The sequence below is a fragment of the Tachyglossus aculeatus genome, chromosome 11 (genome assembly GCF_015852505.1).
Source record: "Tachyglossus aculeatus isolate mTacAcu1 chromosome 11, mTacAcu1.pri, whole genome shotgun sequence".
Lineage (NCBI taxonomy): Eukaryota > Metazoa > Chordata > Mammalia > Monotremata > Tachyglossidae > Tachyglossus > Tachyglossus aculeatus.
The window spans coordinates 38,539,234-38,556,723 of record NC_052076.1 but is presented as its reverse complement, the minus strand read 5'-3'; the positions used below and the strand labels follow the sequence as shown (position 1 = coordinate 38,556,723).

General features: G+C 45.6%; 1 protein-coding gene across 1 annotated transcript in view; it reads right to left on the bottom strand.

Moving 5' to 3' along the window:
• PLCG2 (phospholipase C gamma 2) overlaps window positions 1–17,490 on the bottom strand; it is an 85,760-nt gene that overhangs the window by 14,725 nt on the left and 53,545 nt on the right. The window contains exons 22-28 of the mRNA XM_038754315.1: window positions 16,159–16,255; window positions 14,107–14,173; window positions 12,294–12,451; window positions 7,034–7,136; window positions 5,103–5,312; window positions 2,610–2,755; window positions 311–425 (exon numbers count right to left, since the gene is read on the bottom strand). Of these exons, the coding sequence (XP_038610243.1) occupies window positions 311–425; window positions 2,610–2,755; window positions 5,103–5,312; window positions 7,034–7,136; window positions 12,294–12,451; window positions 14,107–14,173; window positions 16,159–16,255 (896 nt within the window). The remainder of the gene's footprint in view (window positions 1–310; window positions 426–2,609; window positions 2,756–5,102; window positions 5,313–7,033; window positions 7,137–12,293; window positions 12,452–14,106; window positions 14,174–16,158; window positions 16,256–17,490) is intronic.

Sequence of the window (17,490 nt, the reverse complement as noted above, 5' to 3'; positions counted from 1 at the left end):
CATGAGGGGTATGGAGGATTATCGGTGATTTCCCTTATCCAGAAACTCTTGTCTCTCATTACAACAGATAATCAAGAGTTTAAGGATGGCCTTGTCTCCCTTCCTAGATTAACAGCATGTACATTCATGTGCTTCTAGACAGAACACTAAAATCACGCTGAAGGAAACATCTGTCAATAGCGATAAACTCCCATCATTTACTCCTCTGACGGTCTTGATAAATTTCACATACTGAGCATTCAACAGCACCTGCCACTGATCCTATGTCGGTTCATTCACACCAAAAGAGCAAGATTATTTGGATACTCACTCACAACCGTTGTCTTGAATTTATTGTTATCGTATTCGGCCCCACAGATTTCCACCTCCACAAATGGGCAGGCGATGCTTCTGCCAAGTTTGGGCAGGTGGCGAGCCCCAAGGACCTAAAACCGCAACAAGGAGTTAGTGTCAGTGTGTGACATTGTGACAGATACTGAGAGTGCCTGGCCCTGATCAAACTCCAGATAATCTTGTGGCCAACACGGTACTTGAGAGAGATTGTTTCACAGACCAGGAACTGGTCTGTCTGGTCAATTTGCTTCCATTTCTAAGTCGCCACATGTTTTCCCACTAAAAACATTCTTAATAATAATAGTGGTGTTTGGGAGGCAGCGTGGCCTGGTGGAAAGAGTCCAGGCATCAGAGGACCTGGGTTCTAATTCCGGCTCTGAGGCCCCCGTGGGACAACCTGATCACCTTGTAACCTCCCCAGCGCTTAGAACAGTGCTTTGCACATAGTAAGCGCTTAATAAATACCATCATTATTATTATTATTATTTGCCTGCTGGGTGACCTTGGGAAAGTCCCTTTCCTGTGCCCCAGTTTCCTCATCTGTAAAATAGGGCTTCAAGACCTGTTCTCCTTTCCCCTTAGACTCTGAGCCCACCTGAGACATGGACTATGTTTGACCGGATTAATTTATATCTATCCCAGTGCTTAACATAGTGCTTCACACATAGTAAGCACTTAAATACTATGATTTGTATTATGCCATGCACTGTGCTAAGAGCTGGGGCAGATATAAGATAAATCAATCTACCAATGGTATTTATTGAGTGTTTACTGTGTGCAGAGCACTATACTAAGCTCTTGGGAAAAATAAACCAGAATAAACAGAGTCCCTGGCCCACATACACTTTGTACTCCCCAACTGCGGTGTTTAATAAGTACTAACTGGGGAAATCGGGTGCCTATTTCCTCTATACAGAGATAGTGTCTACCACATCTACTATACTGTCCCAAGTGCATAAGGTAAGCGCTCAATAAATACCACTGATTGATTGATTATTTTGGGCCTCCTGGGAGGAAGAAGGCTGCTGAGAGACAGTGGATGTTTTCTACTTCTCTGCAGGGCTGCTTCGCCCATCCGGCCGCCTCCTGAGGAGAGGGGAGGGGAGTGTTCCTCTGTGGCACCTAGGGGGGACCATGCTGAATGTCCCAAAGGCCTGCGCCCTCCTCACTGGGTAGCCTCCTCCCACCCCACCACCTTGGATTTCACTGTTTCAAGCAGATCCATCCTACCCTTCCTCTCCAGCCTCATGGGATAGTCAATCATACATTTTCCTCTCCCACAGGTCTTTGAGGTGTGAAGGAATATGGTCTTTTTGTGTAGAATAATATTCTCCCTGAACGTCAGATTGAGACAGAGAGCCTCTAGCCACCTGAAACTATGGTGATTTTCAATGAAAAGCTCTCTCCCTATAAAAAACGAGATTCTGAAAGAAGGGAATACAGAAATAGCCAGGTTGATGGAGTTTTTTTAAAGAAACTTAAAGGTGCTTTTTAAGTTCTCTCACAGTGATCAAGTTGTCACTCGGGTGATTAACGTACCTATAATATAGGAGGTACTTAGTCAATACCATAATCATTACTATGCTTAATTATCATTAAACACTTATGCGCTCAGCACACTGCTAAACTCAGGGGAAGGTACAGGATAATCAGATCTGACACAGGCTCTTCCCACTTGGACAGAGTTGACAATCTAAGAAGGAGGGAGAGAGAATGGGGCTCGGGGCTCAACTCCATTTTACACCTGAGGAAACTGAGGTCCAGAGAAGTCAAGAGACTTTCCCAGTGTCACACAGCAGGCTGGCAACAGGACTAGGACAAGAATGCAGGTCCTCTGACCCAAGTTCTTTCCACTTGGCCATGCTACTTCCACGGAACTACAAAAGCTGTTGGTGTTGTTCTGAATAAAGCATCATTTCAATCTGCCCTCTTCTCTGAAAAGAACACAGTTGGGGGGACGGGGGTGGGGGGGAGCGTAGTGCGTGTGTGTGTGTGTGTTTGTTTTTCTTCACTTCCCAAATCAAAGACAGCCCTAGCCAGGATCCCTCAAAGTCAGGTTTTCCCCCCAGCGTTGGTTTCACTGGGAGAGAGCAAAAGCATTTTTGTTACTGAAAAATCAGCAGAGTTAGCTGGTGCTAGGTAAACACTGATTTTTATCGCCAACCTATCTCCCAATATACTATGGAGCCCTTAAAGAAAATTCAACAAAAGATACAGAATCTGTTTTGTTCTTTCAGTCGGAGAGCCCACAGGGAGGTAAGAACAACCAGATTTACCTTCACCGTCAGAGTCATGAGCATTTTTCGCTGCGATTCCGATGGCGTCGGGTCGTAGTTTTCATTTCTCATGCTTTCCGGCTGCAGGACGTATCCGGTCCGCCCACTGAGGGAGAATAGGGCGTGGTTCATCTGCATGTATTTGTCTGGGGAGGAAATGAAGCAGCTATAAAGAAGGGCAGTGGGAAGGAGTTGGGTTTGAATAATAATCCAGTAAGAGCTAAAATTATATCTCATGACCCTGAAAAGTGTGCCTTTCTGTGTGGCCCTGGTAGAGTGGAAGGCGGGGCTGGGCTCGAGGTGTTTGATTCAGGCCATTTTAGCCTATGAGTCCAAGACTCAAACAAGCAGCTGGAAGGAGTCCATTGTTCTCTCTGACGTCTTGTCAAACTAAAGAGAAGGTCTGGGGGACTGGGAGGGCAGGCCACCCCAAACCACCCCCAAAAGCAATCACTGAGTGCTCACTGTAGGCAGATCACTGGACTAAGAACTTGGGGAGAGTACACTAATAACAGGGTTGGCAGACACACTCCTTGCCCACAACGAGCCTAAGGATCTAGTTCCCTTAACAGCCTCTGACCTTTTCTCTAGTCCCTTTGCTGTCAAAATAAAGGCATTCATGAATGACAATCATTCAGGGTACTCTTCATTCATTCATTCATTCAATCGTATTTATTGAGCGCTTACTGTGTGCAGAGCACTGTACTAAGCGCTTACAGGAAAGGAAGAGGTTCTGAACACTAGGGATGGGCATGACCCTAGCTGCCATGCAAAGTTAGACCTGTCTGCCTGTGCTGCCAATGACCTGACTAGGCCATTGAGAAGCAGCGTGGCCTAGTGAAGAGAGCATAGCCCTGGGAATCAGAAGGACCTAGATTCTAATCCCAGCTCCACCACTTGTCTGATGTGTGACCCTGGGCAAGTCACTTATCTTTTCTGTGCCTCAGTCACCTCATCTGTAAAATGGGGATTAAGACTGTGAGCCTCATTTGGGACAGGGACTGTGCCCAACTTGATTACCTTGTATCTACCCCAGCTTGTAAAACAGTGCTTGGAACTCAAATACCATTAAAAAAAACATGCCTAGCTCATCATCAGGGTGAACCTCCCTTGGGGCTTCCCCATAGACTCCCAGGGGCTGGAAAATATGATCTGTCATCAACAGTCTGGGCAAGCTTGGGCCCGGATACTCACCCAACTCTTAGTGCCTGACATACAGTAAGCACTTAACAAATGCCACCATCATAATCAACAAAATTCTAATCACGGCCACAAGCATCTCCTTGTCCAGGGGCCCGGCCTTGGGTCCCCCAACTTTACAGCTCCCCGGGAGGAGGGGGCAGGCAGGAGGTGAAGGGATGAGATTTGGACCAGGTTGTATCATGGGTCACTGCTGCTGCTGTAAGCAATCCCCCACCTCTGTCCATCCCTCTTTCCTTTCTCTCTTCCCTGACGTTTCTGGTAGGGTGAGATCTCTCCCAAGTGCTTGGTTTTAGGGCTCTGCACACAGCGGGTGCTCAATACCCACACACACTCAGATCTTCACTAACACACATTTTCACTATCCCTTTTCATTATATGTTGCCAACTTGTACTTCCCAAGCGCTTAGTACAGAGCTCTGCACACAGTAAGTGCTCAATAAATACGACTGACTGAATGAATGAGTGAATGAATTAGGGAACTGGGGAATGTTTTTCCTTCCCTGATCATCTATCTGGAGAGAACATGAGGCAAAACTGGAAGAAACCACCATGCACATACGTGCAGCACTGATCAAGGTGTGGGTTTTCATTAATCTGGATTCCCCTACATATATAACATGTCACAGAAGGGCTGGCTGTATTCTTGAATGACTGAGCGAAAGGGTGAAGATCATCCAGTTAAGTGTTAGGACTGCCTTTGCTGGGTGTTTTTTTTTTTTTTAACATGCAAGGCTGCATTTCATTCATTCAATCGTATTTATTGAGCGCTTACTGTGTGCAGAGCCGCGTGTTCATTCTAGAAACATTCTAGAATTCAACTCTATTCTTAAATTTGGCGACCTTCAATACCCAGCTTTCTTTTCTTCTGCTTTTGTCCCAATGCCTGCGGTATCCACGTGTGACTTCCCCTGGCTCCAAGAACTGGGACAAAGGCCCTGTCTCCAAGAGCTCACCAACTGGCCACGCAATCCTTCTCAAAAGGTAAGCAGCATGCCCTAGTGGATAGAGCACAGGCCGCAGAGTCAGAAGGACCTGAGTTCTAATCCCAGCTACGCCATTTATCTGCTGGGTAACCTTGGGCAAGTCACTTAACTTTTTGTGCCTCAGTTACCTCATCCGTAAAATGCGGAATGAGAGTGAGAGTCCCAAATGGGACATGAACTGTGTCCAACCTGATAAGCTTGTATCTACCCCAGTGCTTAGTACAATGCCTGGCACAGAGTAAGCGCTTAATAAATACCACTACTAAAAACAAAAAACAAACAAACAAAACACCACGAGGCCCATTACCTGCTGTCTGGAAATTCAAAGCCACCATCTGAGAGCCGCAGAGCCACAGACGAAAGGGGTCGTAATTGGAGGAGTCGACTCTCTGTCCTTTAGGGTAAACTCGAGTCAGTCCCTTTTGATTGTATTTCAAGAGCTCATTTGCCCTCTGCCTGACGATGGTGTCGGCCTTAGTTTCCACAAAAGAACGTACTTCCCGGAAGTCAGGATTTTCTGCAAAGAAAACAAGGGGCAGTGGGTGAGGGAGAGAGTAAAATCACTTTTCCCCTGTGAAGCCCTCTGGTCCTTCCAGACAATAGTGCATCAATGCACACAGCTCTTTCCCAAACATTACTTAATGGCTGGATGCCAAGTATGCACAATAAAATCAACCATCACTCTATTTGACAAGAATATTCAGTTACTTATGACAGTGTCATCTCAGGCTGTCTGCTCTGTTTTATTTTATTACAAGATGCCCATAGTTCTAGGGCCCTGGGACAGAAATACTGTATAACATAATGAACACTGAGGTCTATTTGACTAAAACTCTATATTACAGTTATTTGGGGACATGTGGCAATGAAAAGCCAGATGAACTTTTGCTTATTTGAAATTCAATCTGAACTCCCTGAATACCAGCTTGGAGATATTCTAGGGGCGCTTGGCATCTAAAAGTAGTTGTAGAAATCCCAAATTACGGATGATCAAATTTTATTTCTGTGATAAACCCAGTAACTTTCAGTGATTGGGGGGGGGTGGGAAATGGAGCTTGCGGAAAACATTTCTTGCCCCAAATTCAGTGACTTGCTCTCCAGAGAGGAGAAACAGGAAAATGAGATTCTGTCTCAGCTGCGTCCCTTCTCTTCAAACCAAACAAGTCACGGCACAATGTCTGTTCTCATTAAGCTTGGCCTGGACAAGGGTGTTTCTTGAATGCTGGCATCAGTCACAACCTATTAAATAAATTACACAATTTCTCCCCAAGAGATGTAAATTCCCTGGACCCACCCTGTCAAAGTATAACCTAAGCACATCACTGGAATAATGGAAGGGACAGAAGAGAGGAAACCGAGCCATTCGGAAACCTGTGTCCACCTCCTTTGTAATTGACCTCCTGTGCTTCTTTTAACCTCGTTTCTCAATTTCCATCTTGGATTTCATGTGGCCTTCCCTTCTGACAGGGTGAGAGGCCACCTCAATACAAATCTGATGAGCCCCTTGATCTTTCATATCATGGTCTCCCTGAAGTGCAAGGCTAATTTGCCACCAAAAAACCAGTCCCCAGGCGGAGGGGCTTAAGGCACGAGGGTGACCAAGGTCTGAGGACATCATCTGCCCAGGCCAATGTGGGAATGTGGAGTCTAACCAACCCTAACTCAGAAATCTCGCTAAGCTCTCCTGGGCCTGGCTTCACGTCGGACCAAAGCTAGAATGCCAGGGTAGCTGCAACTGAGAAGCAGTGTGGCCCAGTGTAAAAAGCAAAGGCTTTGGTCTCAGAGGACCTGGGTTCTAATCCTGGTTCTGCCATTTACCTGCATAACCTTTGGTAAGTCTCTTAACCTTTCTGTGCCTCAGTTTCCTCAACTGCAAAATAGGGATTCAAACCTGTTCTCCCTCCTACTTAGACTGTAATCCCCATGTGGGACCTGATTGGCTTGTATCATCACCAGTACTTAGTATGATGCCTGGCACAAAGGAAGCATGTAACAAATACCACAATTATCAATATTCTTCTTATTACTAGTTTTGGCTGCTAAAGCAAGGGGGAGAGGAAGGGGAGGGGCTTCTCTCTTCCTTCCTGGCTTTCATGGATCACTGCCATTGTTCCCCTGACCCCCTGGAGTCATCCCTGGGAATAGACAACGTTCTGGTTCCAATTCCCCAATTCGGTCCCGACTCTGCCTTGCAATCGGAACTGGCCAAAGAATCCAATTGGTGACGGGGGAAATTACCCAAATTATCCTTGGTTTTGCTAGTTGGTTTGCAGTAGACGACCAGGTCGGACAGTTCTATGGCAATGGACTGGTTCTTCTCCCAGTACTTCATGTTGTTCTCCTGTTTGAAATAAGACATCTCAGGTTTATGCTTCTTTGAAAGTTGCAAGTACATTAAGCTTAGAGCCGGCCTTTCCTACCACCCCTCTCTTCCTCGCGGGGAAGAAGTCAATGACTGGAAAACAATAACATTCTCTAGAACCTGGTTTCTTCCTTGAAACTGCACACCCAGGCATCGGTTTCACACAATTACTCTTCCACGTGGGGTACCCTGAAGGGAGACGAGACAAACTGCCCAACCGAAGCTAAAATTGGCGTAAATTCCCTCTCAAGAATAATCTAAATGCATGTTTCTAAACCAGCCTAAGCAACAAACTAGGAGTCTGTTTTTCCCCTAGCCATTTCTACCTTAAAGCTTCTGGCCTTGATCCCCTGAAGAAATATGGGTCCAGGTTTTTCCCTTCCAAATTTTTGTTTTGTTACTTCCCACAACCTGACTTCTTTCAGGGCCTGCCTAATTTCTTTCTGGTTCTGGACCGATAGATCCATGCCAGTTTGCCTCGTCAGATTAACTGTTTCTTTTCCTCAGTGGGAATTCAGGTGTAAGGAGGAAGGCATTGCTTTGCTCTCCTGCGGGTGGTTTATTAATTACTGTTGCCAGGTAGGGCTTGCAGACATTGACGGCCCAAGAATTTTCTCCTCTGCCCTTCTAGAGGAGCATTAAGAGTGGTGACCGCTCTAGGAGAAGCACCATGGGAAGAGACCAGGCCTGGGTTCTGTTCTAATCCCAACTCTGCCACTTTTTTTTTTAATATGGCATTTGTTAAGCACTTACTATGTGCCAGCCACAATACTAAGTGCTGGGGTAGATACAAGCTAATCAGGTTGACATAGTCCATTCCCCACATGGGGCTCACAGTCTTAATTTCCATTTTGTAGATGAGGAAACTGAGGCACAGAGAAGTTAAGTGATTTGCCCTAAGTCACACAGCAGGTAAGTTGAAGAGCTGGTATTAGAACCTTGGTCCTCTGACTCTTTATGCTCTTGCCACTGGGCCATACTGCTTGCCACTGGGTAAGTGATCTAACCTCTCTGTGCCTCAGTTTCCTCATTTGTAAGATGTTCTCCCTCCCCCTTAGATTGGGAGCCCCATATGGGAAAGGGGCTGTATCTGATCCAATGATCTTGGATCTGCCTCAGCACTTGGAACAGCGCTTTGCACATATTAAGCACTTAATAAATACCACAATAAGTATTATTATTATTAAGACTAAAATCTGGTGGCTTCCTGACTACGCACATGGTCACTGTGCTGAGGCATGAGAAACAGCTTCCGAGGAAAAAAAGTTTTGAAATGAGTGTGTCCAGGAAGCTCACTTCTTTTGGCACGGAATGAGAGGTAAGGGGATGGTGGGTTCTAGATGCCTGAAGCTGGGTCTGCTGCAGGCAGGGCTGGTCTCAGCCTGTTACTGATTAAGAGGAAATGGGAAGACCTGGCGAGGGTCAGGATACTGAGCGCTCTGGCCAGATGTAAAATGTTGAATAATAACAATAGTAAAGGCATTTATTAAGTGCTTACTATGTGCAAAGCACTGTTCTAAGCGCTGGGGAGGTTACAAGGTGATCAGGTTGTCCCACGGGGGGCTCAAAGTCTTCATCCCCATTTTACAGATGAGGGAACTGAGTCCCAGAGAATAATAATAATAATAATAATAATGGCATTTATTAAGTGCTTACTATGTGCAAAGCACTGTTGTAAGCATTGGGGAGGTTACAAAGTGATCAGGTTGTTCCATGGAGGGCTCACACTCTTAATCCCCACTTTACAAATGAGGTAACTGAGGCACAGAGATGTTAAGTGACTTGCCCAAAGTCACACAGCAGACAATCGGCAGAGCCGGGGTTTGAACCCATGACCTCTGACTCCAAAGCCCGGGCTCTTTTCCACCGAGCCACGCTGCTTCTCCAAATTCTTCTGCAAGTGGTCTCCCGCTGTAAACTCTGGCCATTTTAGAGATTTGAGAGGATGTTCACATCTGCCTTTCGATCCTCACCAAGAAGTGACGATTTTACCTCCCTTTCCACAAAACCTTCAGAATTGCAAAATCTAAAAAAGTCCAAGTGAATCCAGGCACTATATATACACTATTTTGCCCATCAAAGCATATTTCTAAGTTGCAGAAAAAAAGCAGCAGGAGAAGCAACAGGTGAAAAGAAGAGCCTTTGAAGCAATTAAGAGGACAAGGTCCTTGAGGGCAGGGAATGTGTCACTTCTTAATTCTGGACTTCCTAGTCACCTAATACAGTGCACTGCCCCAAATGGGTGCTCAGTAAATGTTACTACTACATGTTACTACCCTCTCCTCTATCAACAGAACTAAGAAAAACCAGCATGGACCATAACTATCTGACTTAAAAATGTTCGGTGCTTCATTATTTCCCTAAGTTTATCTTCACTCCAGAGCCACAGCTTGCAATGACAAAGGAATTTTTTTTTAAGTTACCTGCTTCTCTTTACCACCTGAAATTCCCATTCTCTGACATCAATGTCAGCTTCCAGGGGCATGGTTCAGTATGGGAGCAGAAACTCAAGAGAAGACTATACAGATGAAACCTACTTCATGAAAGAGAGAGAAAGGAGAAAAGACAGAAAGGGGGGGATAGGCAGAGACAGAGAGGGAGAGACACAGACATCCAGAAAATGTAGTATTAAGCAAATTGTTCCTTAAGAAAATAACTCTTAAATTACCCTTCAGGATCATAAACACCTCAGACAGATCCAACAGATAATGAAGCATGTGTACATGTGCTCATGGGTGCGTGCACACATACATATATATACACACACACACACACACACACACACACACACGTACATGGAGCTTCCCCCAAACCTGCAGTTTACTTTGGTGTGTTTCCCCTGTTGGATTGTAAGCTTCCTGAGGTAGGGATCTGGTCTAGTAACTGTATTGTACTTCCTCCCCTTCCCAAGGCCAGGGAAGGTGTCTACCAACTCTGTAATATTGTACTCTTCCAACTTCTCTTGTACAGTGCTCCACACACATTTACTGAGCACTTACTACGATTGATTCTTTGAAGGGCTTAGTACAGTGCCCTGCACAAAGTGATCACTTAATAAATAACATCGATTGATTAACTGATGTCAGCAGTGATATAACCAGGGCCTACTTATTTGGGCCAACCTGGCAGAGAACCAAAGGAATCACTGAGAGAACGTCAGGCCTATTCTGAGCCTCTCTCCCGACTATGGAGAAGCAGCGTGGCTCAGTGGAAAGAGTCCGGGCTTTAGAGTCAGAGGTCATGGGTTCAAATCCCAGCTCCGCCAATTGTCAGCTGTGTGTCTTTGGGCAAGTCACTTAACTTCTCTGGGCCTCAGTTCCCTCATCTGTAAAATGGGGATTAAGACTGTGAGCCCCCCGTGGGACAAACTGATCACGTTGTAACCTCCCCAGCACTTAGAACAGTGCTTGCACGTAGTAAGTGCTTAATAAATGCCATCATTATTATTATTATCATTATAACTCATAGGAGGCACAACACATGGTAGGCTCAACCTCATAAACACTTCCAGAAAAACTTAGACAACTCTTTTCCTTAGCTAGATTAGGTGCTTGCTGTCTGGAAGCAGCGGGATGGACTAGATGACCCTCCAACCCTGTGATCAATCTTCTAGTTGGGAAAGGGAGAGACTTCCCAGCACACTCATCAGTCCTTGTTTTTAAGCTACCATTCTTAAGCTACCATCCGTTTTTCCTTTTGGAAGAACGGAACGTCCGTGGAAGCAATTCATTCTCGGTGGACTTCCGTGTTCTGCCGCAGCAGAAAAGCAGAGCTGAGGAGGTCATTCTGCAGAGAGCTGTCGCTACAATGGGCAGGCTTCAGCCTAACATCCTGGCCCAGGTCTTTCTCCTGGAGGCCTGAACCCGCAGTTCTGGCTGTGAGGGGCTCCCTCATGGGCACCCTCACCAACACTCTCTCCCCCTGACTTTGGTGGCTAGTGCTGGTCAATGGCTATCATTTTAAGTCCTGTTCAGGACTCAGAGGAGGTGGTTCCACTCTGCCTGTACAAGATGGTGGCAAGCAGCCCTGCCATCCTCTGTTGGATTCATCAGTCACCCAGCCACCCAAGAACTTGAGAATGGGAAGGACCTTTCAGTTCCCTACTGACAGGGCTCTGGTCCTTGTCTTTTCCAATACTCTCGTCATTCTAACAAAGCCCAGAAGATGGTTCTAGCTCCACTCCAGAATGGACTACTCTGAAGAAGAAAGAGAAGCAGTGTAGGTGTATGTTACACTGTGAGCCCACTGTTGGGTAGGGACTGTCTCTATATGTTGCCAACTTGTACTTCCCAAGTGCTTAGTACAGTGCTCTGCACACAGTAAGCGGTCAATAAATTCGATTGATTGATTGATTGATTGTAGCCTAGTGGAAAGAGCGTGGGCCTAGGAGTCTGAAGACCTGGACTTCATCATTTGTCTGCTGTGGGATCTTGGAGAAGTCACTTAACTTCTCTGTGCTTCAGTTTCCTCGTCTGTAAAATGGAAATTAAATCCTACTCCCTCCTACTTTGATGGTGAGTCCTATGTGGGACAGGGACTGTGTCCAACCTTATTATCTTGTACCTACTCCAGTGGTTAGTATAGTGCTCGACATGGTAAGCACCTAAGTAAAATAATATGGTACTTAAGGGTTTTTATTCTTATTATTAATGATGTAAGCTTGTTAAGGGCAGGGAATGTGTTCACTAATTCTGTTGTACACTTAGTACAGTGCTCTGCATATAGTAAGTGATAAATACCATTAATTGATTTACAATAACAGTGATAATAACAACAAAAGGAAATTGGGACATTAATAGCAGTCCTGGACATAACACTGACCATAATGAAGTCTGAACCACCACCTACTTCAAGGAAGGAAAATCAAGGAAGCCACTGAAACTGACTGAACGAATGAGGTAATGTGGCCAGAGACTCTCCCTAACCTGGAAACTCATTGTTTCTTTCATCAATCAATCAATCAATATTTATTGAGTGCTTACTGTTTGCAGAGCACTGTACTAAGTGCTCAGGAGAGTACACACTACTAAACTTTATCCTGCACTTAGTACAGGGTTCTGCACACAGCTGGTATTTGGTTGACTGAGCAATAGAGAGTAAACATAAAAAGAAAGAAAAATCGGTTACATTCCATACCACAGTTGTATTCTTCCAGGTGATCTCTCGGATGCTCTGGTACCACTCGAACAGTTCTTCCACTCTGTCAGTCGCGAACACGACTGGAGGGTCGTCGGACTTCTTGGGGTCCAAGATAAAGACGAAAGGCTTTTGATTTCTGCCTTGTGGGGCTTTCACTTTTCAAGAACAAGAACAGAGGAATCTTTTGAGAGGCATGAAATAATGGTTACAAGAATCTGAGTTATCCAAGCTGTGCCCATTGTAAATCCAAACACACAGGATCAGATTTCCCAAACGGCTTTCAGTTTTGTTTAGAAATAAACCTGCAAGTTCTTAAACATTTTAACATCTCTAAAGACTTTTCAACTTTCCTTTAAGGAAGAGGAAGAATCTAGCTCAAAGCCTAAATTTAAGAGAACTTCTAGATTGAAATGAGTGAGGAACTAATGAAATGCATGTGCTGAAAAATTAATTAGGAGTCTCAGGTGATTTTTCCCCTGTCTGCTTACAACTACACAGCATGTTTGCTGAAAGTAAAGCAGCAGCATGACCTAATAGAAAGAGCAGGGCCTGGGAGTAAGTAGACCTGAGTTCTAATTCCGACTCCTGTACTTGTCTACTCTGTGACCTTGGGCAAGTCACAACTTTTCTGGGCCTCAGTTTCCTTATCTGTAAAATGGGTATTTAATAAAGTGTTCTCCCTGCCATTTAGAGTGTGAGCCCTGTGTGGGACAGGGATTGTGTGTCCAACCTGATTATCTGAATCTACCTCAGCGCTTAGGTCAGTGCTTGGCACAGGACAAACACTTATTTGAAGACCATGATAATATTATTATTATGCAACTGATCGTATGGTTCTCGAAGACAGAGACTTCTACTTGTATACTATGTTCCCGAGGCCCTAGTCTGATTCTCTGCTCCCACTGGGCCCTCAAAACAATCCAGATGACGATGATGACGATGTCAACTGCATGATTCACAGACACATCCTTGCAGACATCAGTCATTGCACCATTCCTGAAAATACTGGTCATCTGGTCTGCATGGGGGAAGGCCCATTCTTTGAGCCTCTCCGGGGCAAAATGATGTCAGCACACCTGCCCAGACGGACAGAGAATAGGCAAGCCACATCCACTGTGCTGGCAGCCATGTCAGAGGGGCAGCTCGGAGCTGCCCCTGCCCTTCCTTCCCCTTCCTTCCCTCTCCTTCTTCCCCCACCCCCGGTAGCAGTGGCGAAAATGCAGCTGTCTCCCAGTCTCCTCAGAGCAGTTGACCGAGCACCCAGTCTCACAGTGCAAATCCTCCTCTGTGTGGAGTCAAACGAATGACTTGGACTGGAATTGGATCTGCCTCAGAATGATGACAAATGACACTGTTGCCCAAACTTCTTTTGGTTGGAGGGAAGGGGGACTGGAACCCTGCTGGACAATTACAAAACATGGGTGCTTGGGAAGCAGCAAGAGTTTCTGCCCTGGGCAGATGGGGCCAATGTTCACCAATGTCCTAGGGCCCCACACTTCTCTCCTGGGACAGCCTTAGGAAGAATAGACAGGTAGTCCGGGTGGCAGAAAAACCTAAAATTGAGGATTCACCAGCGCCGGCACAGACCGGCCGGCCAGCTAGGAAGAGACGGGATATCGGATACTGAAGGACGGTTGGGTGGCGAAGCCCCTGCAGGTGGTCTGGCACCTAACAGAGATGCCCACTGTGACCTCGGGGCATTGAAGAATCCACGAAGGGGTCTGAGCTAAGGTCAGAAGTGGGGTCCACTCCACAGTGGGCCCCAAAGGATCCAGATCAGCAGAAAGCAATGACAGAAAGGTCCACGCACCAACATTATAGGCATTGAGGTCCAGAATGCCCCTGCACAGAGACCCTAAAGGATTGTCTTCGATAATCTGCAGAGAAACAAGGAGCTCTCGTCAGTATAAGATGAAGAGACATTTCACGTTATTTTTAAGTATAATGAAAAGGAAGCTGGATTCAAATGCACATAATTTAACAGCCACTGCCCATGGCACTGCTTAAAATTCATTTTTATTTCAGGAATCTATCCACGGGGAGAGAGATAAATAATGAAGATGCCGGTGACCTTGTTGCAGGCGTCTGGCAACATCGTTAAAAAGGTTTTGTTTTCCAACTTGCATAAATAAGCCCTACACATTTAGGGAATAAAATGCAATGTTTAGGCTCTCTCTTTCCAGTTGGGGAAAGCCCCCAGGGTCCTGGCTGCCCCCCATAGGAGTTAGGCCCCTCCCCATCCACCAGAAGCGGAGTCCAGGTAAAATCTGGCCAAGTCACCTCACCAAAACAAGTTCTGGGGTTCGAGGCAGGGCCCATCAGAGGGGAGAGGTAACCCCTCCCACCTTCCCTGACACAGTCCCCGTGGGAGCCGAGTCTGGAACAATCATTTGGATGACCGGAAAGTCATGGCTTTTCCCTGACACAGTAGGAGTCTGAAGACTGCACCCCTCAAGTTCTATTTTACCCCAAATTCTTCAATTTGCTTATCTTGCATGTCATCTCCTGCTACCTGTTACTCGTTCCTGCTTTATGTGGATCTGATTATATCCCCCTTTTAGGACATGAACCCCTTGTGGCACAGGAGCTGTGTCTTAATTGACCATAGGGCTGCATCTCCCTCACTCAGTTAAGTGCTCAGCAGAGAGTAAGTACTCAATCTATCAACACCAATCAATCTATCAATCTATCCCCTGCTCTCTCTCCCTCCCTCCAGGCTGGTATCTCCTCCTGCCTTCAGGACATCTCCATCTGGATGCCTGCCCGCCATCTAAAACTCAATACGTCCAAGACTGAACTCCTTATCTTCCCTCCCAAACCCTGCCCTCTCCCTGACTTTCCCATCACTGTAGACGGCACTGCCATCCTTCCTGTCTCACAAGCCCACAATCTTGGTGTCATCCTCGACTCTGCTCTCTCGTTCACCCCCACATCCAATCCGACACCAAAACCTGCCGGTCTCACCTCCGCAACATCGCCAAGATCCGCCCTTTCCTCTCCATCCAAACCGCTACCTTGCTGGTTCAATCTCTCATCCTATCCCGACTGGATTACTGCATTAGCCTCCTCACTGATCTCCCATCCTCCTGTCTCTCCCCACTTCAGTCTATACTTCCTGCTGCTGCCCGGATTATCTTTGTGCAGAAACGCTCTGGGCGTGTTACTCCCCTCCTCAACCTATGAATCAAGCAAAAACTCCTCACAACCTGATCATCTGATCATAGTATCATCTCATCATAGAACCTGATCATAGTATATATTTACTATTCTATTTATTTTGTTAATGATGTGCATATAGCTTTAATTCTGTTTGTTCTGACAACTTTGACACCTGTCTACATGTTTTGTTTTGTTGTCTGTCTCCCCCTTCTAGATTGTGAGCTCGTTGTTGGGTAGGGACTGTTTCTATATGTTGCTGACTTGTACTTCCCAAGCACTTAGTACAGTGTTCTGCACACAGTAAGCACTCAATAAATACGATTGAATAAGTGAATGAATGAATGAACACCATAATAGTATCTCCAAAATTTCAAGATTTTAAGACATAGACCTCATTTCCCTGTGCAGCGCCCTCCCAACTCACACAAAGCAGATCTCTAATGCTAACACTCCCCCCCAAAATTATTTTCACTGCGAGACAACTCAAACCACAGGATTCATTCTCTGTAGGTTCATCATCATCCTGAAGGTTGTTTCTCTTGCACATTAAACAAGTCTTTCTCTAAAGCAAGGCTGAAACCCCACTGGTCCTCTTCAGAGGGTTTTGGTGAAGAACCTGGGGTTGCTTTTAACTGTACTCCAAAGTGTCAGGCTCACACAAGGACTTAAGTCAGCCTACACTAAGAAAAAGAGAGGCACTTACCTGCTTTTCAAGCTCTTCAAAGTCAACTGTTGATATGTCTTCAACATAATTTGCTGGAAAATACTGCTGAAGCCTTCCACCGTAGTCCCCTTTCCACCTAAATAAAATTTGGAGCAGTCAGAGACCTCCAAACAAAAGACTCAAATAATAATAATAATAATGGCATTTATGAAGCGCTTACTATGTGCAAAGCACTGTTCTAAGCGCTGGGGAGGTTACAAGATAATCAGGTTGTCCCACGGGGGGTTCAGTCTTAATCGCCATTTTCCAGATGAGGTAACTGAGGCCCAGAGAAGTTAAGTGACTTGCCCAAGGTCACACAGCTGACAATCGGCAGAGCCGGGATTTGAACCCACGACCTCTGACTCCAAAGCCCATGCTCTTTCTATTGAGCCACACTGCTTTTCAATAATGCATTGAGAATCAAAAAATGCACATACTATATGCTGTAAATATCCCACCTGTGCTGTCCTCCCCGAAAGATATCCAAGGAGAGACAGGCAACAGGAACAATTGTTTCACTGGGGAATTTTAAAGTGGGCTTCAGCGCTTCTAAATGGAAACGGGTGATTTACAGGTACAAGCCTCTTTTGCTCTCCCTTTCGTCTAAAATGCTTTTTATTGGTTGATGATGGGAAATACCTGGAGGACATCAAGTTATTGAGCAGAAACAAAAACCATAAGCCAGGAATGCAAAATTTGTATTAAGGCTCTTCATCTGTCATTTTGCCCGCTGGAACAGAAGTAAGGGGGCAATGAAGAAATGGCAGACTGTTGCTGGCCACTAAGGACGCACTGAGTGGCTGCAGTGAGCAGGTAAGTAATGCAGGGCTCCAGTTATGCTCATCACAGAATCAATCAATCAATCGTATTGAGCGCTTACTGCATGCAGAGCTCTGTACTAAGCGCTTGGGAAGTACAAGTTGGCAACATATAGAGACAGTCCCTACCCAAAATTGGGCTCACAGTCTAGAAGGGGGCGACAGAGAACAAAACAAAACATATTAACAAAATAAAATAAATAGAATAAATATGTACAAATAAAATAGAGTAATAAATACGTACAAACATATATACAAATATGCAGATTCAATACCCTATCCCTAAAAACGTGAGCTCCATGAGGGACAGGAACTGTGTCTGATATGCACATATTGTGTCTACCCCAGAACTTCGTACAGTGCATGGCACATAATAAGTGCTTAACAAAAAACACAATTATTAACTAGCACCAGGGAAAGTGGAGCCACCTGGGGCACAGGCTCCAGAGCAATCACTCCAATTTCTGTCCCCCTTAGGCATAGCATTACATACATGCACACACATACACAC